The 25397-nt window shown below is 34.9% G+C and overlaps 1 protein-coding gene across 6 annotated transcripts in view; it reads right to left on the bottom strand.

Moving 5' to 3' along the window:
* The window catches only part of UBR5 (ubiquitin protein ligase E3 component n-recognin 5), a 162542-nt gene that overhangs the window by 65775 nt on the left and 71370 nt on the right, over positions 1 to 25397 (bottom strand). For all 6 annotated transcript variants that reach the window (XM_043981253.1, XM_043981267.1, XM_043981273.1 and 3 more), the window contains 10 exons: positions 22439 to 22555; positions 22244 to 22354; positions 21649 to 21803; positions 18615 to 18732; positions 13969 to 14153; positions 11177 to 11286; positions 8031 to 8143; positions 1732 to 1875; positions 1513 to 1624; positions 783 to 937 (listed from right to left, as the gene is read on the bottom strand). In XM_043981253.1, coding sequence (XP_043837188.1) covers positions 783 to 937; positions 1513 to 1624; positions 1732 to 1875; positions 8031 to 8143; positions 11177 to 11286; positions 13969 to 14153; positions 18615 to 18732; positions 21649 to 21803; positions 22244 to 22354; positions 22439 to 22555 — 1320 coding nt within the window. The remainder of the gene's footprint in view (positions 1 to 782; positions 938 to 1512; positions 1625 to 1731; positions 1876 to 8030; positions 8144 to 11176; positions 11287 to 13968; positions 14154 to 18614; positions 18733 to 21648; positions 21804 to 22243; positions 22355 to 22438; positions 22556 to 25397) is intronic.

Genomic DNA, 25397 nt, shown 5'->3' with positions numbered 1-25397 from the left:
TCCACTTAAATATTTCCAGGTTTTTCTGAAATCTGCCTGCTCATCATTTCTTATAACACAATAGTATTCCATTACATTCATATACCACACCTGTTCAGCCATTCTCCAATTGATGGGTATTCCCTTGATTTCCAATGCTTTGATAATGAGCTTAATTTCAATGTTAAAATGAATATGAGTTCTAATATTAAAATATGCTAAGGACAGGGTAGGGATAAGACCAGTGATTTCACTTGTCCCAGGAAGTCCTGGGTGAGGCATTTTCTCTATCAAAGGAGGTCAGCAACTTCCCTGCAATTTTTAGTGTTAAACAATTACCCAGAGCATGAAGCGTCAAGAGACTTTTCCAGGGCCATAAAATGGGTGTCAGAAGCAAAACTTGAAACCAGGTCTTTTTGACACTAAAGTCAACTTTAAATGCACTGTGCCCCACTGCCACTTATACAGGGTTAAAATAGCTAAGAGGCTTTTAGAATCTGTTCATTTTTGTCCAATAAACAACACAGAAATAAGTGTTGGCTCATTTACAATTGCTGATGAAAATCAAGTCAGTGGAGAGGAAACTAGAAATAATTTTTTCTTCAAACAAGCAGTACTGGCAAGAACTGAAACCAAATGGCCATAGAATGTTAATAGGCTAAATAAATAATCTTTCAATATTGCTACAAGTTACTAAGCAAGCAGCCTAAATCCTCATAAACTTTATAAAGCACATGCTTTATTTATTTTCCTCCTCCAGAATTTGTAAGTGTCTTAACTAAACTATTTCACTATATTCATACCTGTCCAGCTGTGAAAATAGCAACATTCCTCTCATTCTGGCCAAGGAAGGCGATACTGCTCGTAGGAAAATTGTTTTCCTGTTCCGCTTTTCCTGTAGCAAGGTCAAAGATACAGTATCGCACCCAACTCCCAGTCTTCAAAACAGCATGGACACCTTCACAGAAGAGCAAGAAGGAAGGAGAAAACATTACAAACTATCACTGATTTAGCCAACACCAAGACCCTCATCACAAACCCAAAAACCTCTAGCAAGCCAATATGAAAACCAATTCAAACATCACCAACCACATTTAGTAGGCTTACGGCAAGTTCAATCACAGAACAACACCACCGCAGCAGCTACAACTGACACCATCTTAAATTTATCACTTTTTTATATTGTCTCACTTGATCATGAAAAGCACGAGGTGGGTAATTTAGTTGGTGCCATTTCAATTTCACAAATACAGAAACTGAGGCTCAGGCTAAGGAACTTATCCAAAGCAACATTGGCGGAGTCAGGACTCAAGCCTTGTGGTTTGATAATATTCTTTGCACTTAGCCATGCTGTTCCTGTTGCTAGGTAATGCCTTGAATCAGTATGGATTTTTTCCCCAAACTTTCAATAGCATATTCTAGAATCACTTCTGTTTACTTACTACAAAAGCATTAAAAAGGTTAAAAAATAATGAAGGGGCAAGTAGAAATAGCTAAATTTTTTAAAAGTTATACAGGTGAAAAAAGCTTTACCTTTTGAATCTACATTCACTGCTAAAATTTCTGTTTTTTCAGGAATACACAGCTTCTTAGGGGTCCTTTGGAAACAGTCAGGAACCTTGGGTGTACCACCAGTTTTGACCACCTACATGGTAAATAAGAAATTAAGTTGCTGAATCAACATACAATCAACCACAAGATGAACCCAACAACTTCAGCTGAATGTAACTTCTAAGTGTACTTCAAACATACCTGTAATTCATCAATTCTAAGAAGCCTACAGTCTTGAAGAAGAGAAGATGGATCAGGATCTGAACTAGAGGTGCTTTGACAATTTGTATTACTGGAAGTGCCTGGAAATTTCACAGCAACATAGGCACCATCTACTTTTAGTACCTAGGTGTATAATATATTAAAAATGTTACTTAAAGCATTAAATTGAAATCAATATACAAATTCTACACATCAATCATATTTAAAATTAAAAAGAAAAAATTATGATTCTTTTCATCATTACTAAAATAAAAAACAAAGATGACAAAAACCAATGAGATTCCAAGCTAAAAGGAACATGAGGTCATCTGTTCTAGCCTCTTTTACAGATTAGGAAAATTGAGACCCAGGAAGAAAAGTGGTTTGTCCAGTCACACAGGTGAATAAGTAGAAAAGCTAGGTTTATTGTAGCAGATAGTTATATCTCAATTTTTGGAAATTTTAACCAAAATTAAATGGCTACTAATTGTAGACATTCAGTTATCAATAAACATTCCTCATTTTAAATCTTGGGATATATCACCATGCAAACCTGCACTAAAGTCCTGCTCAGTTTTCTATTGTGGTATGCCAATGGCAAAGAAGCAAAAACTCTCCTAGGTCCTGCCAAACTGTTAAGGCTTTGATAGGTCTGGTTAAATGCTGTCTGGCTGGGGGGCGTGGGGGTGGGGGGTTGTTTGTGTTGCAATAGTAATACTCCAAAATCATCTATAAAATTTAAAGGAGGGGTCAGAAATCTGCTTTGGAGGCAGTCAGACCTATGAAATCATGGACCTTTGAAGTTAAGTTAATAAGATCAAATGAAAGGATATCTTATTTAAAAGTAGGACATAACAATTCAGCATATAAAAATCATAACCAAAGAGGTTGGCTCCCCCTGCCCCAGAGATTGAGAGTTTTATTAAATTAAATGACAAATACTGCAAAAAAGCAGATAGTATATTTTATAGAAATTTCAGCAGTTTGAAGATGAAATCTCAAACATGAAGAAGCTTGGAGCTAACGAATTTATTCTGAAAGCAATGTTTTTGTACTTAGTAGCTTGTAACATTGCAGAGTAAAACTAAGCTATAAATAAACAGATAAAATTAAGATAAATGAACTTAGAGCTAAGATCCTTGATACAGAGAATTTTTTAAAAAAGGTTTTCAACTTTATAATCATTCTCCTTCCTTTCCTAAAGGTCAGGTAGATGGTACAGGGGATAGAGCATGGGGCATGAGTCAGGAAGACCTGAGTTAAAATACAGCCTCCAGATAGTTGTGATTCCAGGCAAGACATTTAACTCTTGTTTGTCTCAGTTTCTGCATCTGTAAAATGAGATAATAGCACCTAGCAGAGATCCTGGAAAATAGTACTATATAAAAGTTAGCTACCATTACTATTAAACATTATTGTCATTACTACTACTGCTATTATCACCACCACCACCACCACCACCACCACCACCACTACCATCATTCACTACTATCAGACTTTTCAGAAAATTTTGTTCAGATTGAAATAACAGTAGGGGGCAGCTAGGTGGCAAAGGCAAAAGCGTGCTGTGCCTGAGGTCAGGAAGACATCTTCCAGAGTTTAAATCTGGCCTCAGACACTTACTAGCTGTAGACAATTAGGCAAATACTTAACCCTGTCTGATTCAATTTCCTCTTCTGCAAAATGAGGTGGAGAAGAAAATGGCCAACTCAATCCAATATCTTTGCCAAGAAAACCTCAAATGGGGCCACAAAGAGTCCAACAAAACTGAAACAAGGGCAGCTAAGAAAGAACTTTTTCACTGTCAAAGTCTAATCTTCAAAACAATCTGGCTCAAATCAGTAAGCATTTAGTAAGCCAGGCACTATATTAAGCACTAGGGATACAAATAAAGGCAAAAAAGTCCTTGTTTTCAAGGATCTATCAATTTAATGTGAGAGCCAATAAGCAAATAGGTATGAACAAGATTTATACGGGATAAGTAAGATAAAATCACGAAGTCAAGGCCCTAAGATTACATGTAAGGTAATTATCACAGGAATTGCCATCCCTGCTTTAGAGATGAAGAAACTAAACATTGAGAGGGCAAAGTAATTTACATATCATCCTACGGTGTTGGAAGCAGGATTTAAACTCTGGTTTTTATTGCCTCTAAGTTCAGGGGTCCTCTCCATTACAGCAAGCTGCTTTTCATCTTAAAAGGTCTAGGGACCCTTGTTTTGACAACTGTAATCAAACATTCAAAATGCGAAATAAAATTACATTACTTCAATGCAGATATTTATGTCTAGCGATCATTGGTATCAAAGTAAGAAAAGCAAAAATGAAAAGAAAGCAAGAACTGCCTACATCTTTTTAGTTTCCTTTAATAGCCTTTTTAGGGGAAAAGCCATAACTATTCCCTTTCAGTGTTTGGCAGAGATTTGGTATAAATAGCAATACCCAGGGAATAAATTAATTATCATTCATTTTAGCCAAGAACACACAAAAAGTCAGGCATGACTAAAGACAAAACAACAAAAAATCGTTATTGTTGTTCACCTCTGTCTAACTCTTCATGATTCTGTGGACCATACTGTTCATGGGGTTTTCTTGGCAAAGATATTGGGGTGATTTACCTTTCTTTCTCTACTTGGATTAAGACAGAGGTTAAGTGACTTGCAGGGGGCCACACAGTATCTGAAGATGGATTTCAAATCAGTTCTTCCTAATTCCAGACCCAGAGTTCAATCCACTGAGCCATCTGGATGCCTCTGAATATCTAAATAAGCCTCAAAACTATAGCTAAACAGTTGGCTTCAAGTTTCTAGGGGGGGGAAAAGAGCATTTCTAGGAAAATAAAAGGTTTTCTTTAGAAATAGCATTATTGTTTTGCCCTGAAACAGATTACAATTCTACAAACCCTCCATAGGAAGTCCAGAGTTAAGACTAACAGCAACCAGGACAAAACAAAAACAAAAAGTCGAATATGTTATTACCCTAGTTACAGGCAGTAACTGCTGCCAGACCTCTTTTGTTTTTTTACATTTATTGAAATCTTTTCAAATTTTGTACTGGTCATTTCCCTTTATCCTCCTCACACATACACTCTTTCCTTGTAACAACAGTTAAGCAAAATCAAACTGACAGCATATTAAACATTCTATAATTATACTTCTCCACCCCTCTTCTACAGGAAGTGAGAATTTCTTCATTTGTCTTTTCACACCACAAATGGTCAATAGATTTTTGTAAAAATAAAGCTGTCTGAAACCTTTTGTTTTTAGATCAGTCATTTCCAAATACAGTCATTCCTCTAGCAATAAATGTCAAAGAAGATAAATTAATCAAACTCAACACCCAATCCTGGTAGCACACACATGTTCTATACTCCAAGTTCCCTACTCTAAGCAGAAGAAAAAGAGGAATGTTACATTATCTGTTCAAAAAGGCCAAGACTGATCATTATAAATACTCAGAGTTTTTAGCTTTCTTTTCATCTTCTTTGTATTGTACTCATTTTTGTAGGTTGCTTTTTCTGGTTTGTTTCTTTCACTTTTCATCATTCCATATGAATTTTACCATGTCTCTTTGAAATCCTCATATTCATTATTTATTCTATCACAATCACCTAGTACATTTTGTTCCACCATTACCAAACTGCCCTTCCATCCCCCCTAGGGCTACTATGACTATATTGGCATAAAAACAAACTTTCTATCTGTCATTTATTTCTCAAGGATACAGACTTGCTGAGTCAAAGGGGACATTCACATAAATCCAAGTTGTTTTCCAAAATTAATAATTCACAGCTAATATCAGTGTATCAGTAGCTGTGCTTGCAGTCCCTCCAACAATGGTTGTATCTATCTTTGCCCAATGAAAGGAGGGAAATGAAAACTCAGAATTGTTTCCATTATAATTCTCTATTTAGTGATTTAAAGCATATTTCAAACATAGCTGTTGAAAATCGGCAATCCTTTTGCAAAATACGTACTTATGTTCTGGGACAGGTCCCTTAATATTTTCTGTTTGATGCAAAGATTATTTCCCACTTATTAATTTAGCTTTTTATTTTTGTTACATGAAAGTTTTGCAAAAAGCTTTTAAAATTATACAATCAAAATTGTGTCTAATTTCCTTTATGCTCACCACTATGGATTAAGTCAAGGAATTAGCAAGCATTTTTAAGTGCTTACTACATACCAAAAACTGGGAGAGGCACCGGGGATACAAAACCCAAACAGTCCTTCTCAAGAACTTCATATTCTATCAGGGCAAATAAGTACACATACAAATATATTCAAAATAAATAAAATATAAAAACAAAGTAGCTTAAGGAGAGGGTGCAGTAGTAGCTTGGCAAGTAAGGGCTAGAAAAGGCTCCATAAAGAAAATCTTAAAGTATGGGATTCTAGTTAGTTATAGGATAGTACTAAGCATTCGAAAAATGATGGAAAACCAGTATTAAGTAAGGAGAGTACCATGTAAGAAGAACAGCTAGAAGAGCAGTTGCGCAAGTCAAAAAGAAAAGTAATGTACTGGACAGATTATGAATTTTCTCACTAGCTAGAATTCCAAAGCACAGTACTCTCCACTGTTTAATTTTTATAATGTGATATTTAATATCAGGATGTTTATTTAGAACTTAGGGATACATGATATAATTTGCATGTCTAAATTATTTTCTGGTCCACTATTTTCCATTTTCCAACATTTTCTATCAGATAGTTTGTGTTCTTGAATTTATTACATTTTGAAATACTAAATTTTCACTGGGCATTTCTTTCTTTCTTTTTTTTCCCTTTGTTTGTTTGTTTTTTGTTTTTTGTTTTTTCAGGGCAATGGGGGTTAAGTGACTTGCCCAGGGTCACACAGCTAGTTAAGTGTCAAGTGTCTGAGGCTGGATTTGAACTGGGGTCCTCCCGAATCCAAGGCCAGTGCTTTATCCACTGCACCACCTAGCTGCCCCCTCACTGGGCATTTCTTAACTAAAATGTTCTTCTACTATTTATCCACTAGCAAATAGTTCTGATGATTATTGCTTTATAATATCCAATGATGACCGATAACACAACCATAATCTCGTCCTTTGGGCTATGCTTGCCATCCCAATTATTTTCTAGACCTTTTGCTCATCCAAATGAAGTTATTATTTGTCTAATGTTTAAAATATCGTCTATTGGAGACTGAATGGCATAGCACTAAATTTGTAACTTTATTATATTCATGCAATGCCACCACAAATAAGCATTTCTCAAATTACTTATTCCAGAGAATGATTTATACTTTTATTTATGTCTTGAGTATATCTTCACCTCTTTACCCTTCCCCTGCAATATTTGGTGTATTTTTAAAAATTTGTGACAAGACTGGTAGCATCTAGATATAAATCAATAAATATAAGGTAGATTAAACTGATATAAGAATAACAGTTAAAAACTGAGCAAAAATACATCCAGCAAAAAGATTTACAAGAAGTATAACAGGTCTCTTCCAAAAATAAGTGATGGGTAGCAATGTGCAGTGTATAACAGATATATACATAGGGGCAGCTGGGTGGCACAGTGGATAGAGCACTGGCCCTGGATTCAGGAGGACCTGAGTTCAAATCCAGCCTCAGACACTTAACACTTACTAGCTGTGTGACCCTGGGCAAGTCACTTAACCCCAATTGCCTCACCAAAAAGAGAGAGAGAGAGAGAGAGAGATACAGAGGATATTTCTGGTTCAAAGATGAATTTTCAGTGATCCAAAAGTAGAGTGAAGTACCATGTTCCTTGGCACTAAGTTTTAGTTATTCATTTGCCAAACAGATATGTATCAAGCGCTTGCATGTTCAGGACACTGTCATGGACTCAGAAAGTAATACAAAGTTTATATGAAAGAATTTCTTTCATCATAGAATTTTATAGTCCAATAAATTCAGGAAAACGGTAAGGGGGAAAAAAGTTAACTAAAATTAATATTACATTTTAGAGAATTGTCAGAGAAAAGAAGCATGGTCATTACTGACCAGAAGTTTCAGGAGATGTCTGTGGAGGATATGCAGTATCCTCCAAAAACGGGTGAGATATTGAACTAGATACATTCGAAGGTTCATGGCAACTCTAAGATTCAATCAGTAAATAGAATGACACCAACGGAGGTAGAGGACAATAGAACAAATGTTATTAAATGTTATTACTCTTTTTTAAAAATTCCTTTAAAATTTAAGGTGCTTATACAACAACCAGAAATGGTGTCAAGAATATTATCCCAGAACTTTAAATGATTAAGCCTGATATCTCAAAAAGAGAGCACAAAGGTGTCCTTCAAACCTTGCCAACAGGAACATTCTTCACGTCTTCTACGAACACCACCTCCCTAAGAGACCACTGTTCTTCATTCACCTTCTCCTCTTCTTTTGGAGCAGGAGTAGACCGTCGTCGTTCTTAGACAACAACAAAATGGTAAGTACCAAAAAAAAAAAAATTTAAAAGAGATTTTATAGATTTCATCTAAATATGGGGAAAAACGACCTATAACATTTATGTAAAAGACATTAAGGTATAAAAAGATGAAGTGCCCAAGAGCAAAAAGTCCAATGAATTGCTGTATACAATGTCTTTATAAACTGACATGTGGTTAAAAAGGAAAAAAAGCAGCCTCTGTACTAAACTGTCAATTATTTGAATGATACAATAAAATTTTTGAATCATTTGCATTACAAGAAATTGGAGGAAAGAAACAGGACAAAAAACCTAAGTATGATTTATTTAAGAAATGGGAACTCTGGTAAATTATACATAGTTGTACCACATATTTGCTATGTAATAAATGTTTCACTTCAAGCCATTTCCCAAAGTCTTCCATAACCAGAATTTGAAAAAACTACTTGACTGTAAGACAGAATTTTAAATGAATGCTATTGACCAATTTTGCTGATTTTACTTTTTAAAATGTTTGGGTACAATGGGGAGAAATGTTTATGTAAAAAGAAAAAAATAATTTTTTAAAATGTATACTTTCTAACAGTTTATTATGTGGACTACATGACTTCTCTACAGAAGTCCACAAACCTATGAAAAACTCCTAGCCAGCACATAAACAGTCTAGAGCTAGTCTTTTCTTTACATGAGAGGTACAAATGAGCTACAAATTCTAAAGAAATTCATGACTAGCCCAACCTCTTGCATTTCCTTAAATCTCTTACACTATACCATTTCTTGAACATCAGTCATTTAAAGGAATATAAGAGAAGTCCACTTAAGTCCATTATTCACCTATTACTTTTTGAGTAACCTAAAATTTCAGTTCTTTAAGGACTATCGTTTTAGAAGATTCACAACCAAACAACATGACATAATTTTTGAGACAGGTAGCAGCTTGGTTCATTAAAAACACTTCATAATTTCCAAATGTAACCCAGTCCACTTTCTTCCTCCTCTTTAATTCTACAACCAACTTACTTTTTATCCAGAAATACTGTCCCAGATATTTCTGTTAATGAATAAATTCAACAAATTATGACATACAACTCTAAATCGGAGTTGGGACAATAGAACTTTTCTAATTATCTGTTTTATCTTCAGGAGATTAAACTTTTCAACACAAAACTCACCAAAGGGGCCTGAAACTTCATGCTTGAACTACACAATACTTTGGTAAATTATTCCGTCATTTGAACCTGATATAATGTTATTTTTCTATTTCAAACCTCACATCTGATGTTAATCATCAGAGATGATTACTGTCACGGAAGAATCTTATATAGGTTCAACATACACAGGCGAGACTCCTTGTTGCCTTTCACTCTCCAAAGTATTTTTTTTGTCAGCCATCAACACTGAGAGATAGCATTCTTCCACTCTTTTTATTAGCTATGTGACTATGAAAATGTGGCATGAAAAACTGTTTCTGAAAGCCTGCTGGTTCGTTTCTTATATTTTCCATCAAGGTTTCATCATTGAGGGGAAAAAGTAGGTTCATAGTTACTGATTTTTTTAAATCACTTTTTCCCCCAGCAGAAATAATCTTTCTAATCTCCCCAACCCTTCGCTATGTGATTAAATGATCCAGTGCTACTCTTAAGAATAGCGTGCATATTCCATCTATGTCCTTGGCATCCAATTTAATCTGATCTGGCTGATCTTTCTGATAACATTTTTGGTACAGTTAAAAAAACCCCAAAACACCAAGATTTGTAATCACAGGACCTAAGGTCAAATCTCAGCTCTTCTGCCCATGGACAGGTCACTTCCCGTTTGAATGTCATTTTCTAATCAATAAAATTAGGAAGATGAATTAAATAATCTGTGAAATCCCTTCTAATTTAAATCTATGATCCAATAAACATTAATATAGAGTATCTGGGATTAATGGATTTATATTTTATTAGGGGACATGATACTTAGGAAAAGCATATAAATCTATGCAAGCCAAATAAATACAAGTTGGTTTTGGTGGGAAGACACTAAAAGCTAGGGGGAATCAGAAAAGGTGACATTTGAGTTGAACTCTAAAGGACACTAGGGATTTTAAGAGGTTATGGTGAAGGATTAAGTCCATTCCAGACACAATAGACAACTTGTACAGGGGTGATATGTGTGAGGAACTTGTATAAGTACTTGAAAATTAATTGAATAGAATAGTTTAAGACCAGAAACTTAGCCTGGAATAGGCTATACAATGATGCCTCTTAAACTGAATATACCCTTTGTGCTACTGATGACAAAGTGTGAAAGCTTTAGAACTAAAGGGATGTCAGAGGTGATTAACATTTTACAGAAGAGAAATCTGAGACACAGAAAGGTTAAGTGATTTGCCAAGGGTCACACAGCCAGCATGTAGGCAAGCCAAGATCATAGATATGGAGCTTGAGTGATTTAAGAAGCCTCTAGACCAAGCCCTTCGTTTTACAGATAAAGATAATGAAGACCTGGATGGAGAAGCAAAGCTGCCTAAGGTCACACAGCAAGTAAGTGTCAGATATGGGATTTGATCCCAGGTCTTCTGACTCAAAGGCATGGTTTTTGCTAACTTGGACTGCAGACCCTTATCACGTTCTTAGAATTTCTCTAGTTCTTCATTTTCAGCAAAGGATGATGAAGCACAAATTGTAATCACCTTCATCAAGGTCTTTTTTACTTTTACTTGTCATAAGCACTGAAAAATATGACCAAGAGTTCCCATGATTGGTATTCCTTTTGAACACCTAACAACCACGGTTTTTTTGTCTGTGAAGCATGATGTTATTTAGGTACTAATTCAATTTAACTTATGACTAACATTATCCTGGGAATATCAGGACAGTCCAAGAAGATAAGGGTACTGTCATAACTACAAAACTTTTTCTTCCTTTCAGATTCAGTATGTAAATTGTATTTATACCAGTAAAAATATTACAGTGGTATTTTAAAACCTATGCTACAGCTTCATAAAAACAAACTTATTTTAAACAATTTATACCAGCTATATAACTTACTATATGGCATTGATGCACTGCTTGCAATTGAAGATGCATCACTACATGTGGAAGCTGGAGACGGTGGAGGACCCATTTCAGTTTTCACAGGCTCCTGTTTACTTTCAGGTCTGAAATTCAAAATAAGATTTTACCTCTCAGTTAAGAAAAGAGGTATTGGAAAAAATACAACACTAAAACTTGGTAAAATGGCTTTTGTGGTAATCCATGCTTATTTAAACTTAGAAATATTTAAAATCTACATGAATTTTTAGTGAAAAACTGGTACTTATGAGAATAAATCAAAAACCCAGAACACTAGGTACCAAAATATAGACCAAGAACATTTTACCAATACACATAATTTTCACATGCTATTTAGTATATTTCCTTCATTTAAAAAGAAAGAAAATCAACTATCCCACATATGTAGTATCCAAGAAAACAGTACATTAAATTCATAACTACTTCAGGGGTTCAGTTAAGGTAAAGAATTCCACTAATGAAACATTTGTTGTTGTTCAGTCATCTTATTCTTGGTGACCCAATTTGGGGTTTTCTTGGCAAAGACACTGGAGTGGTTTGCCATTTCCTTCTCCAGTTCACTTGGCACACAAGCTAAAGCAAACAGGGTTAAGTAACTTACCCAGGGTCACACAGCTGACAAGTGTTTGAGGCCAGATCTGAACTCAGGAAAACGAATCTATGCACCAAGAACACAGAACTTAGACGCTCAAGAGTTAGAATCTACCATTCAGACACCATGTCCAAATAGGTCCAAGTGATGTCTACTAAGAGATTACTAAATAGGCCAAAAGAGTTCTATGGCATTAAGTGATGCAATGCGACACTGGAGTGGATTAAGAAATAAAATTGAACTGAATCATCTATAACTGAAGTTTTAAGAATTCCATTCAAGTTGGTTAACTCAAATTGGTGGTCAACTATCTACTTCAGATAAAAGTTTATTTAATGACCATTTTTATGAGCAAAGAAATGCCATAAATCAGTTTTTTAGCTAGAAAAAAGGTAAGTCATCTAATAACATTAGAAAACAGAAATGAGGCTAGTAATTCATTCTGTGAACAATTCTAATCATCTAGAACTATATTCTAGAAGCTTACATGGTCCAAGACTTCATAATCATAAACATTAAATTAATAATGTTGAGTACCAGCAGAAAAAATGAAACAAATCATTTTGATATCTCTCAAGCTAAGAATAAGCAAGGAGGTCCAGTTCTCTTGAAAAGTATAATGAAATGAGCCCTGAACATGGCCAAATCCCAAAGTAAGGTAAATGTATGGATTTAAAACTATATAGCTATTGATAACATTTTTCTTCAATGTTAGAATAAAACAAAATAATTAACAACAAAGGTTTAGAATACATAAAAAAATAAATGCATGTAGCTGAACCACTGTGAAACACTACCTTATGATGATGGTGGTATGGCAATGCTGAGTAATGACACTTCTACAAGAAAGTAACAATATAAAACCCAGGTAGAATATAAAAACCTGGTTAAAAATTACTATTTTATTTTTCAACTTAACTGCTTTTTTATTAGAGTTAACAAAACAAAGCAAAAATAAGATATAGAACTTTGTCCTTTTTCAAGTCAACTTTAAAGATTCTAGCTATAGATGACCACAACTACCTCAGATTTTCAGGTTTATTTGAAAAATTCCTAAAGAAACTAGTATTTAGGGGACAGCTAGGTGGCGCAGTGGATAAAGCACTGGCCCTGGATTCAGGAGGACCTGAGTTAAAATCTGGCCTTAGACACTTGACACTTACTAGCTGTGTGACCCTGGGCAAGTCACTTAACCCCCATTGCCCCAGAAAAAAAAAAGGGGGGGGGGAAGAGAAACTAGTATTTACTATTATTTATTAATGTCAGTTGTTACATAGTTAAAATATATGTTTTTTAAAAATCTAAAATATAGAGAAACTGGGGAGTAGGGATGCTAAAGTTTCAGAATCTTTTAAGTTTTCTTCAATATCTTCTATATTTGAAGAGGGAATCCTCAGAATGAGGGATAGATGTGTCAAGCAGCCTATTTTTCCATCATTAGGTACCCATATTTCCCCCACAAAGGGGGAAAAAAAGAACACAAACTTAGAAGCAAAGAGTCTTACAAATTTTAAGTTATCATCTGTGCTCTAGATATCTTAAGAAGGGAAAATGGCAGAGTAAGACAGAAAATGCCAGGCTTTCCAAATCTCCCCCACAAACATCATCTCAAAATGAACCGAGAGTGGTAGAAATAATTAGAAGTCTAGGTGAAATGGGAACGAATGACTTTATATTGAATCCTCTTTTTATGTTGTGCCATGTACATGGAAATGTTCTTTGACCGGGGGATGGGAGGATTTTTGTATTTAAGTTCAAAATGAATAAAAATTTAAAATAATAATGTTAAGACTATGAGGGGGGAGATTTAAAAGAATATTTTTTAAAAGATATAAAGAATTCAGTAAGGCCTAAATTAGGCGAAAGAACTTCACCTAATGTTGGTGCAAGAATATGTAGATATGTCAATGTAGAGAATCCTAAGGATCAGAAGGAGAGATAAATTTGATAAGTTGCCATTGCTGTGTGCATGTTTATAAATATACTTGTTGTAAAATTGAATAGACACAAAATAAAAATTTTAGGTTAAAAAAAAAAAGAATTTACATTTTTGAAGAAAAAAGATTTTCATAGGATCTTTTCAAGTGTCCACGATGGAAAGTTGTTGCAGTTCCTTACAAGGATCTGAATTTTTAAAAAAAGTTTTTTAAATTAACATTTCATTAAATGTACTTACTTAGCTTCAGTAGTTTTGCTAGCTTTCTCCATGTTTTTCAAGCTTTCAGGTGAGCGAAGTTGGAATCTACAACTGTCATTCATATTCCAAACTGACTCCATTAATACACCAACTTTAGGAATTCCAGCACTAATGGAAAAAGCAACTGCTCCAGCATGATAGAGAGGATTATTTCTTAAGCAAACCTGACAAAAGAAAATTATTATCTAAATATCAAGATATTAATTAGAGGAATGCTATTAATCAAGCATCCCTTTCCAAGCTTACCAAATCAAGAGAACATGAAACAAATAACAAGAAAAAGGAATAAATTTAAAGAACTCCATAAGTAAAATTATATGGGTGAGAAAATTAAGTAAGTGAAGTGGTCTTTACATCAGCCTCAGTATTGCGGTCCATTAACAAGTAATTTTTTTTTTCAAAAGAAGGTAACAGTATTCATCTAACTTTTTTTTTTAAAAAGAACATGCATGGGGAGATAAAAAAATATGAAAAATACCAGAGAAGCAAGCAATACAATTTTTTAAATTATGACTCATTTAGATACGAGATAAATATATGTTCTCTCTTTGGCTTTTTCACATCTTGGACTTTTTAACAGCTACTAACTAACCCTTCTTGAGTTTTCTTGATTCTATTAATGGGGACAATAATATTTCCCAGCATCACTGTGAGTTAGCAAAAAAGGTTATATAAATGTCAAAGGGGAGTATGTGTCAATTTCTTGAGAGGAGAGGGGCACAATAGAGACAAGCATTAAACCTGTGACTTCAATAATACAGAAAATTTTCCTTACCAAAAGAATATGGGCACATGGGAGACTCCTTGGGAGAAAGGATTGTTTCATTCACTGTATTTATAATAACTCCAGGGAATAGCAAAATGCTGCATAATTCATTCTGTTTGACGTGCAGTCTCAGAAAGGGAATTTTATGTCAGTCCTGAATCCAAGTCATTAGCCCCTCAGAGCCAATTCCCAGGGAGTCTGTCACAGGCTGCTGGGAATTCACCCTATTCAACATGCTTGCCTGCCTATTGCCCTTCACTCCTAGGATTTCCCCAGTAGCCACGTGTTAACCTCAAATTCAGTTCACACACTTGTAGTCATTTGCTCCTGAGACTTCCCAGGGAACGTTTCATTATTCCTTGTCCAGGGCAGCCAGCAAGTGGCCCTTTCACTATCAATAATTCCCAAGTTGCTGTATTTCAGGTCTGAATACAAGCTGCCCATGCCTGTCGTAGGACATTAATGAATACACTAGAAGCTTTCCTCAGATCTTGACTAGGCAGATCATGCCTCAGATTCAAACTCACTCTGCCTATACCTTTGCCTACTGTACCATGCTGTCAGATGGTTCTCTGTGGCCTCAGTTTTCAACATCTCCACCTAATACAAGGTTAGATAGAGGAAAGGCCCTGAACAGTCTAATCACCCACCTCCCCCAAACAGACAATGATACTCTGCCTAAAATCATTCCTCAACGGTCTCTCTGGAATGCTTGCTCCTTAGATAAACTTGCTTTCATCTTAAAACTTTTTCCTTTCCCACTTTCTTTCACATTCACTGAGACCTGCCTTAAAAAAATGTCATTCCTCAGCACCTATTATTGTACATATTGTACTATCATTCAAACCACCTGGTTTACTGGTTGTGAAGAGTTGGCATATTCCTTGATTCTGCAGTGCCACTTCCAGAAACTCCCTCTATAGCCATCATCTAATAAACTCTCCTCCACTGAAGTTCATTAAATCCATCATTTTTATCACCCAATCAAAATTCTAGTAGCTGTTATCTGTCAGCCTGAAGGTTCCTTCTTCCTGTTCTCAACTAATTCAGTGCCTGGCTCAAAGTCTTTTTTCTCTAACTCCTGCTATAATAGAACACTTCAACACACATATAAATATTCCATCAAACACCAACACCCTAATTTCTCAATCTACTCATTTCAGATAACTGACTTGCTTCTTTCTACGCTATATTTTAACCTACATAACGATATGATCATACTTTTGGTGTAGTCAGCACCCATAGTGTTCCACAGTGTTCCACTTCCATATGAATTAGTTAATTCCTTTCTCTGATTATAATGTCTAATCCAAGTATCTTTCTTTCTGCCTTATGATGATCTCCTTTTTTATCCTCCTTATGTCCCTTAAATCCTATATCCTTCCGTTCTTTTCCGGATCAACATTTCTCTACAGACATACCCAAACCTCCTTAGAGACTGCTTAATGAAACATCTCAATGCCACACTATAATACTTTGCCTCTTTCTTCTATACATTTATCCTCAACCTTGGATTACATCTCTGTTTTGCTCCTATTTAAACACTGCTGAATGGAGCAAGAGAATATCCGTGTCCTCTATAAATTCATGTCACATCTCCTTAACTGTGTCCTCACTGAAGGAAGACAATCATTGCCCACACACCTGATTCACCACTACAATAACCTCAGAAGCTATTCCAAACCTTTTTATCCTTCCTCAAGCCTCCCATGGCAGTCCCTCCTCCCAGCCACTTACCTCAAGACTTTGTCTCACACTTCCTTCTCCCCTCCCCTTCACCTTATATCACTAAGATGCCTTCAGTCACAATCTCCTCCACCCCTGTTTTCACAAGAGGTTCGCATTTCACTTTGACAAAGCAAAACTCTCTAAATGAACAAGTGATCCCATTCTATCTCATCTTCTGCATCAAATTCTCCTATCATGCTACCATTCTCTCACTAATCTTCATCTTCTCCATCTACTGTCTGCTTCCTTGTTGTCTATAAACTTTCCTGTATTCCCTCCATCCTCAAAAAAAAAAACAAAACTTACTTGACTTGACAAACCCAATCAAAAGAGATTCAATAAAGTGAAACTGTTTACATTGTTATATGGGAAGATAATACAAGTAATTCCTGAGGACTAAGTCTACATAGAGAGAGGGCATGGGGTGGAGTCAATTTTGCTGGGATTACCTGAAATAAAATGAAGGGGTGAGAAAGAGGAATGTACTAGGAGAAAGAGGAAGGTAGAGAATAGTGAAAATTATAGCACATTAAAGAGGCATGCACAGAAGAGCTTTTACAGTGGAGGGAGAAATGAGGGTAGGCAATGTTTGAACCTCACTCTCTCAATTGAATGAATAGGTTCAAAAACGGAAGTGTAGAGGGGATAAGAGAAAGAGAAAGAGAGGGCAGATAAAGATAAAAAGAGATACCGGTCAGAAGAAAAACAAACTTTTGAGGAGGGACAGGATAAAGAGAGAGGAGGAACAGAAGAAAGTAGGATGAAGGGAAATACAGATAGTAATCATAACTATGAATGTGAATGGGATGAGCTCACTCATAAAGCAAATGGGATGACCTCACCTATAGAAATAACACTGTTAGTAAGAGACACACTTGAAACAGACACACATAGAATTAAAATAAGGAGATGGAACAGAATCTCCATGTTTCAAATGAAATAAAAAAAGAAAGGGGGTAGTGATCATGATCTTAGACAAATCAAAAAAAAAAAAAAAAAAGCAATTTTTGATAAAAGATATCATAGACAACAATGCCAGTAAGCTGGCATAGGGGACAGAGCAATGTCTAGAGTCATGGGCATAGCATGGAACTGGTATATTCTGCACATAAACCAGGAGCAAAAATCAGTGAGACTAATGTGTAAGACCAGAGATATCCAGTATTGCCAAGAGATTTTCTGTATAAACAACAGGCAAAAAATAAGAGTACTGCACTACATAACAGTAAAATTGAACAATGAAGAAAGCTTCTGTCAGAAAGATTAAATACAAAACTTAAAAAGCTAAAAAGAACCTTATGGATCATCTGGTTGATAGCCCAACATTTGCTTGTAGCACATAATTAGACAAAAGATACAAATTAGGTAGTCTGAGGTAAATTTTATAAATTTTATTTTAGTCAGCACTAGCCTAAGTAGGAATTGCATATAGGATCTGGGATTTTTAGCTTATGTAAGGTTGTATATTTCTGTATTTTAAATAATATTCAAATTTGGGAAAGTCATTAATTCTTTGGTGTGGCAGCTTTCTTCCTCTCTCATCCTACCTCCCCCCTAAAAAACAGGTATTGACCAGAGCTCACACTGAGGTTGAGTAGCTACCAATGCAAAGTTTATTGAGTAACTTCAAAATAATCCATATATTTTCTAAAGCAAGTCTTTCTTATTCCAACTATTCCCTAGAACTATCCCATTTTCAACCACGGCAAACATTGTAAAAAGTAAATCCAAGAAGTTTCAAGCACACTTTCCAAGTAATCTGCTAGAATGCTGAATAGAATAACATTCATATAGTACCTTAAGGTTTGCAAAACATTTTACATGTTATCTCATTTGATCCTAATAAAAAACTTGTGAAGTAGGTGTTATCTCCATTTTTCAGATAAGGAAACTGAGGCTGAATGAGGTTGGGTAACTTGTCAAATAGTAAAAGAATGTATCGAAGAAGGATTTATTCAGGTCTTCCTGAATAAGATATAGTTTTACTAAAAAGGACAAATAACTGCACCTGCCAATTGAGGTTAACCTTCAGTAAGTATTTGATTTTATGACTAAATTGTTTAAAAATATTGTGAAGAAAGCAGTTTTTAAAAAGAGGTTTTTTTCTATCAAACACAGGCTCAACACTTACCTGGGTGCCAACTGTGATATTGGGCATTGAAGAGATGCCGGCACTGGACTTCGGTTTTTTATTTTTTGCCCTTGCTTTTTCTAACATCTTCTTCCTCTGACTAAAAGGGACCACGCCCCTAGAACAAAATACATACACCAGACAAAATGAGAAGCTAAAACCCTTTTCTCACGGCATTCCGTTACTTTAACATGCTAGTCTTAAAGCAATGCTATGGATCAGGGAGGGGTAATTTTAAATACTTTATTACAAGAATTTTAGAATCAAATGGACATTAAGAAGAGAGACTGGAATAAAATTTTAATACTTTATTTTAAAATGTAAAAACCAGTATTAGCTCCTGGGCCATACAAATCTTCACATTTCTGTGCACATTCTATGTACATTTATCCACTGCCAGTACAGTTAAATTATCTTCATTAACTGATAATCTGATATTTTCTGGAAATTTAAAAAATGATATATGATAAAGCACAGCTTGCTTTTTGTAGCAGACATGGAAAAGAATAGTTGGACCATATCTCTAATCAAAGTTGCTTAAATTCATTCATTGTTAAAAATGACCAATCCCAAAATCACAGCTTCAAACTGTTTGATGTTACAAAGGGGAAATAATATATGCTTTATTTTATCACCTATAAACCTTCTAGAGAGTTAACAGTTTAATACTTGTCATTAACCTCAAAGCAGGTCTACTTTAGAAATCTCAATGATTTTAAAAGACTGAAATAATGTATGTACTCTAAAATAAAATAAAATGTTGACAAAAATTTGAGTACAATCCTTAAATCACTTCAAATCTATCTCATGCTAAATACTAGTTAGACCTCAGGTGTTTAGAGAACTTAAAATATGCAATTTAATTTTTACTGTAACTCAATGATAAACTTAAGAACTACCTTGGCTCCTCAACCAAACCTTTTTCATTAATCCTTGTTATTCGTTTATATTACAATTGTGTACTCACAATTAAACTTAGAAAAAGGGTTCATAACCCTCTGTCAGTAGATGAAGAACTTACAATTAAGCTTAAAACTTATTTCTAAAAGTATTTTAAATAGTATTTCATTATATTTTATTTCCTTTGATCCTATGAATTTTATTTCATGCATTTGAAAACATTTTGCTGAGAAAGGGTGCATAGTATTCAACATAATGCCATAAGGATCCATATGTGGTAAAGTTTTAGCTTAATCATTTGAGAGTTGAGCGCATGCTACTGAAGCGGCTTTTGAAGGACTGCCCTTTTGGGGAGGAGACCGCGCCTGCTGCTGCCCGAAGAGCTGGCCAATCTCACACATAACACAAAAAAAGTAAAGACGCCTTGGCTGTCCCTGTATCATAAAGGCATTTTCTAGCTTGACCAAAAAATCATTCAATCAGTATCTGCCAAGCTTTTCTTTACAAAGCAGTATTCAAAATATTGTAGCCAACACCAAGGTTCTCTCTTATCCTCTGGGAGCTCTAGGAGCTTACTAACTGTAAAAGGTGAGAAGGAAAATCTGGCACAAGAATGATACACAATAATTCGTAAAGACAGTAGGGAGGCATAGTCAATCCCAAGTGAAAGGGCAGTAGGATAAGCATGAAAGAGCCTTTAAAGAATGTGTACAGGGGCAGCTAGATGGCGCAGTGGATAGAGCACCGGCCCAGGAGTCAGGAGTACCTGAGTTCAAATCCGGCCTCAGACACTTAACACTTACTAACTGTGACCCTAGGCAAGTCACTTAACCCCAATTGCCTCACTTAAAAAAAAAAAAAAAAGAATATGTACAAAGGTATTGGAGTATTCTAGGCATGGAAAACAGCTTAACCACAGAAAAGAAAACTCACAGGGAATATAGTGGAAGTGGCAGATTGTCCAATTTAGTCACTGTTTAAAGTGCGATATGTTATCACAACTTTGGTAAGAAGACATTATGGATTCTAAATGCCAAGTTAAGGGGTTTCAACCACATATCTAATCTATTCATAGGTTAGAATAGTTTGGCAACAGGGTGAAGAACAGATTTGGGGAGAAGCAAGGTTGGAGGCAAGAAGACTAATGAAAAAGATAATACAATACTTCAAACACATATAAACCAAGGCTAGGGATGACAGAGTTAAGTAGGGATAAATAAGGGCAGCTAAGTGGCACAGTGGATAAAGCACCAGCCCTGGATTCGGGAGGACCTGAGTCCAAATCCTGCCTCAAACACTTGACACTTGCTAGCTGTGTGACCCTGGGCAAGTCACTTAACCCTTATTGCCTCACCCCCAAAAAAGAAACAAGAATGGATAAGTGAGATTAACAGTATCTGATTTCTGGTTAGATGAAAATAATGAATAAAGAAGAATCAAAAACAAAGTTGGGCTTTCAGCTAACTGAAAGACCACTCGGGGGACTAAATAATACTGACACTGAGAGTACTAGTGAAATTAGAAAGAAGAACCCTAACTGAATTTAGGAAAAATCTGCAGCACAAGAAAAAATGTGAAAAAAGTCACAAGCATTTTAATAATTTTGTATATCATATTACAGGTACTGTAGGGAAAAATTTGTAAGAGTAACCTATTATACTGACAGTTGTTTTATAAACCAGTAATGTCTGGCCATCTGATCCCCTTAAATATGTTCTCCCTTTTCTAGCAATAATCAAAAGCAAATTGCTGGGGGGGTTTCAGTTTAAATCTGAAAAAAAAAATTATCAGGCACCAAAAAAATGTTTAAGTATGTATTTTTAATTGATTACTATTTCGTGCTCTTTGACAACTAGCAACGAAATTATCAAAAATCCCTTATTAATATTAATAAGGATCAATATTATTACAAGTTATTAATGGAAAAGAATTTTAAAATTATTTTTATTTTTAATTTTAAAATTAATATTATTGATAAGTTATTAATAATATTAGTAAGTATGGGAAATGCTATTGGCTTTTTTGTTGTTACTGTTTTGCTAAGTGACAACTTACCTTTCCCCAAAGGGCTGCAAAATATGTAAAATTTCAGGTGTGACATTTCCTAACACCATAACTTCATCTTTTTACTTACCACCAATACAGATTATTCTCTAGTTGAGCACAGGTGTAAAGAGCACAACAGTGTAATGAAACTATCCGTTCTCCCTGAAGCTCGGAGTAAGTTTGTGCAGTATGCTCTAGCTTAGAAGCAACAGAACTTAAGGTTTCATCCACCCATGTAGCAACCTAAATAACAAATATTGATTGTTTAGATAAAAACAATTTGCACAAAGGAGTTTCTCATAAACATCCATGACCTACCACACTGGATTCAGACACAGAAAGAACAAGAATAATTGAAGTTCTATAATGGTTGTGAGTTAAATGCTGCAAAACAGTTATATTGCAATTCTTCCATTATGTAAGCAGAAAGAAATAAGGGGTTTTTTTTTACATTTTTTTTACATACCAGAAATTCAAACATTTGTTACTAGAAATGTTAAATAGTCCAAAGATAAACCAGATAAACAATTAAATTAACTGTTATTAGAATCCCATCTAATTTTTGCCAACATAAACTTATTAAGGAAAAGTGAACTTTTAACTCATTTCTGATGAAAAAAGAGATAAGAAAATTGAGAATTTAATTATGAAATCAACAGCAATGTGAAGTGTTTCTTTCATACCTTGTTATTATCTGTAGCTACCGTTGCTCTGATACTATTTGCAGAAAGGAGGACTATCTTTTCATTGGTTAACCCCAAAAATGTTGCTCGTGGATGATGTAATGAAGGATTCTTTGAAAGCATAAGAAAAATGATTACTAATTTGTAAGCTGATCTGTAGAGCTAACTGAAGCAAAATTTGAAGAGGTAAAATACCTGTGCATTTCTGTAAGGCTCTGATTCACTCCATTTCCACTGATAGAGCTCCCCTTTATTGCTCACTGCCAAAAGCTCAGAGTACAAAGCTCCAATAGATGTAAATTTTGTTCCATCCTAGAAGACAAAAAATTAGAGTAATGCAATGTTATAATGAAGTAATTCTGAAGTTTATACATTTGAACTTTTATCAAAATATCAGGAAAAAATAAAAGAAACATGTTTAAAACACAGAAACGACAATTTATTCACTATTACCATATTAAAGAGAGGTCAGAGAGAGAAGATACCCCTTTCAGCTCTAGGAAGGGAGGCAAAAGAAAACAGAATCATCAGTTCATGGGAAAAGTGCTAGATGTGAATTAGAGAGTCTGCACTCAAATCCCACTATATAACTTAGCTCTTCATTTATAAAATGCCCGTGGTGGTGGAAGGAGAGGTTTTTCTGTAATAAGTGCAGTGATATAATTTGGCAATGATGAATATATCCCCCAATTTAGATGAACAACTAATTTGACAAATACCTATAATGACATTAGCTTTAACTGATAGTTTCCTTTATTGTAAGCTTAAGTAATCAACCACTAATCAGATATTACTTGTAACTTTTAAATATCCTTAGCCAAAACCAAAAACAAAACAAACCCAACTATCACAATCTGCTCCTGAGATGTTGACTAGAACAGACTCTTGTATTCTCAGCACTTGGAAATGTAAACATCTCATTTTTACAAAAAGTAATACTGACTGATAGAGGAGAACACAGTCAGACATAGACAGAAAACCCAATCATGAGCACCAGCAAAAAATATGCTTATAATTGCACATGTATAATCTATATCTGATTATTTTGCACCTCAGGGAGGAGGGAGGGATAGAAGTTGGAACTCAAAACTGGATAGAGCACCAGCCCTGGAGTCAGGAGTACCTGGGTTCAAATCCGGCCTCAGACACTTAACACTAGCTGTGTGACCTTGGGCAAGTCACTTAACCCCAATTGCCTCACTAAAAATAAAAAATAAAAAAAATAACAAGAAAGCTATGCACAGCAGCATCTTTAAGGATCAGGTTACTGGGGCAGCTAGGTGGCACAGTGGATAGAGCACTGGCTCTGGAGTCAGGAGGATCTGAGTTCAAACCCAGCCTCAGACACTTGACACTTACTAGCTATGTAACCCTGGGAAAGTCATTTAACTTCAATTGCCTCACCCCCAAAAAAAGAAAAAAGGAAAAAAAAAAGAATCAGGTTACTAATTTGTTTCTAGAAGACTTGATATTTGTATTCCTGGAAAAGTCAATAAAGTCTGGATGCATGTATTGTTAAGTTTGTAAGTCTTACCAGGATACCAACAGCCCTAATAAGCATAGATAATTGAAAACTGGTTTACCAATGCACCATGGGTCACAGGTCTGTACACTTTCTCCACTTTTATTTCTTTTATCTCTCATTATTTCTAGACCTTTTCTTTCTGCAAATGAATGTTGTTGTTATACCAGCTTGATAAAAATGATGATACTACAGATTATATTTTTATTATATCACTGTGACGAAGCAATATGTAGTGAATTGTCAATTATTAAAGCTATTCTATCAATACACATACTGAATGTGCTTTAGTAAATGAACTACCACATATTTTATGTCTTTTCTAATTATTTTACATGGGACTGTTTGTCCAGTAAGAGAATCTCAATATCAATTAATCTAGTTTAGGCTTAAGGGGTAATAAAAAACAAAACAAAACAAAACTTTATGTTTTGTTCAGAGGACAAAATCTGAAGCAATTAATATCACTTTCTGGTTGCCCAAGTAAAAAAGAGCCAAGAACAGTACACTCAAGTGCACATGACTACTGGAACATGAGGGACAACCCAGGAAGGATACTTTATTCAGCTTAATCAGCTCAAGTTATTCTCAAAGCATATCCTTGTTGAATAGCCTTTACCTAATAATAGTCACGTAAAATTACTGTTCAATGACCCATTTCTCTTTTTATCTCCCAACTATAGGGATTGGCCTAAGCCAGACCCTGACCAGAATGACTTCCTTTTCTATTAGTTCTAGTACTACTGTTATTTAGAAATGCTGTTAATTTGTTAGATTTATAACCTGTAACTTTAGTGAGCTGTTATCCTGATTAATTTCCTAAGTGAACTGCCAGGGGGCAGCTAGGTGGTGCAGTGGATAGAGCACCAGTCCTGGAGTCAGAGGAGGACCTGAGTTCAAATCCGGCCTCAGACACTTGACACTTACTAACAAAAACAAAAAACTAAGTTAACTGCCACCGGCAAATACAGATAGTTTTATCTCTGCTAATTTTTATGCATTTAATTAATATCTTGCCTTATTGGTATTACTAGCATTCTAAAATTATGTCAAGTAATGGTAGGCAAAAGGGTTTTCTTTAATTGCTATATTTACTAGAAAAACCTCTAATCTTTCATCATTGAATATAATGGTAGCATTCAGTTTAAGAATGATAATTCTTTTATCATGTTAGAAAAAAACCTATGCTTTCTAGGATTTTTAACATAAATGAGTATTGCATTTTGTCAAAAACAGCCTTTCAATTATTGAATTATCCTTGTATCTTCAGCTTAAATCCATATTTAATGAATGGTTAAATTTCCATTTTTGGATAAAACTTTTCCAGGCTTTTCCCTTGGATTTCATTTAAATTTTTTACTTGATATTAATAAAACTAGTCTACATATTGCCTTCTCTAGAGTTGTTGAATGAGCTATCAAATAGGTTATCTTTCTTTGCTTTGTCCTTCCCTAGTTTATCCTTAATTCTAAATTTTATCTCACAAAACCAGGTCTGCAATGTGAATTAATGGTATGGAATTACATGAAAAAGAATTAGTAATAAATAAAACCAGTGTTTGAAAAATCTAAAAACAAATTCTCTTGCTCAAAAACTGAAAAGCTTACTACATGGACCAAATTCATGCAACCA

This window comes from Dromiciops gliroides, chromosome 1 (assembly GCF_019393635.1).
Source record: "Dromiciops gliroides isolate mDroGli1 chromosome 1, mDroGli1.pri, whole genome shotgun sequence".
In the NCBI taxonomy this organism is placed as follows: Eukaryota; Metazoa; Chordata; class Mammalia; order Microbiotheria; family Microbiotheriidae; genus Dromiciops; species Dromiciops gliroides.
This window is presented reverse-complemented; position numbering and strand designations above follow the sequence as displayed.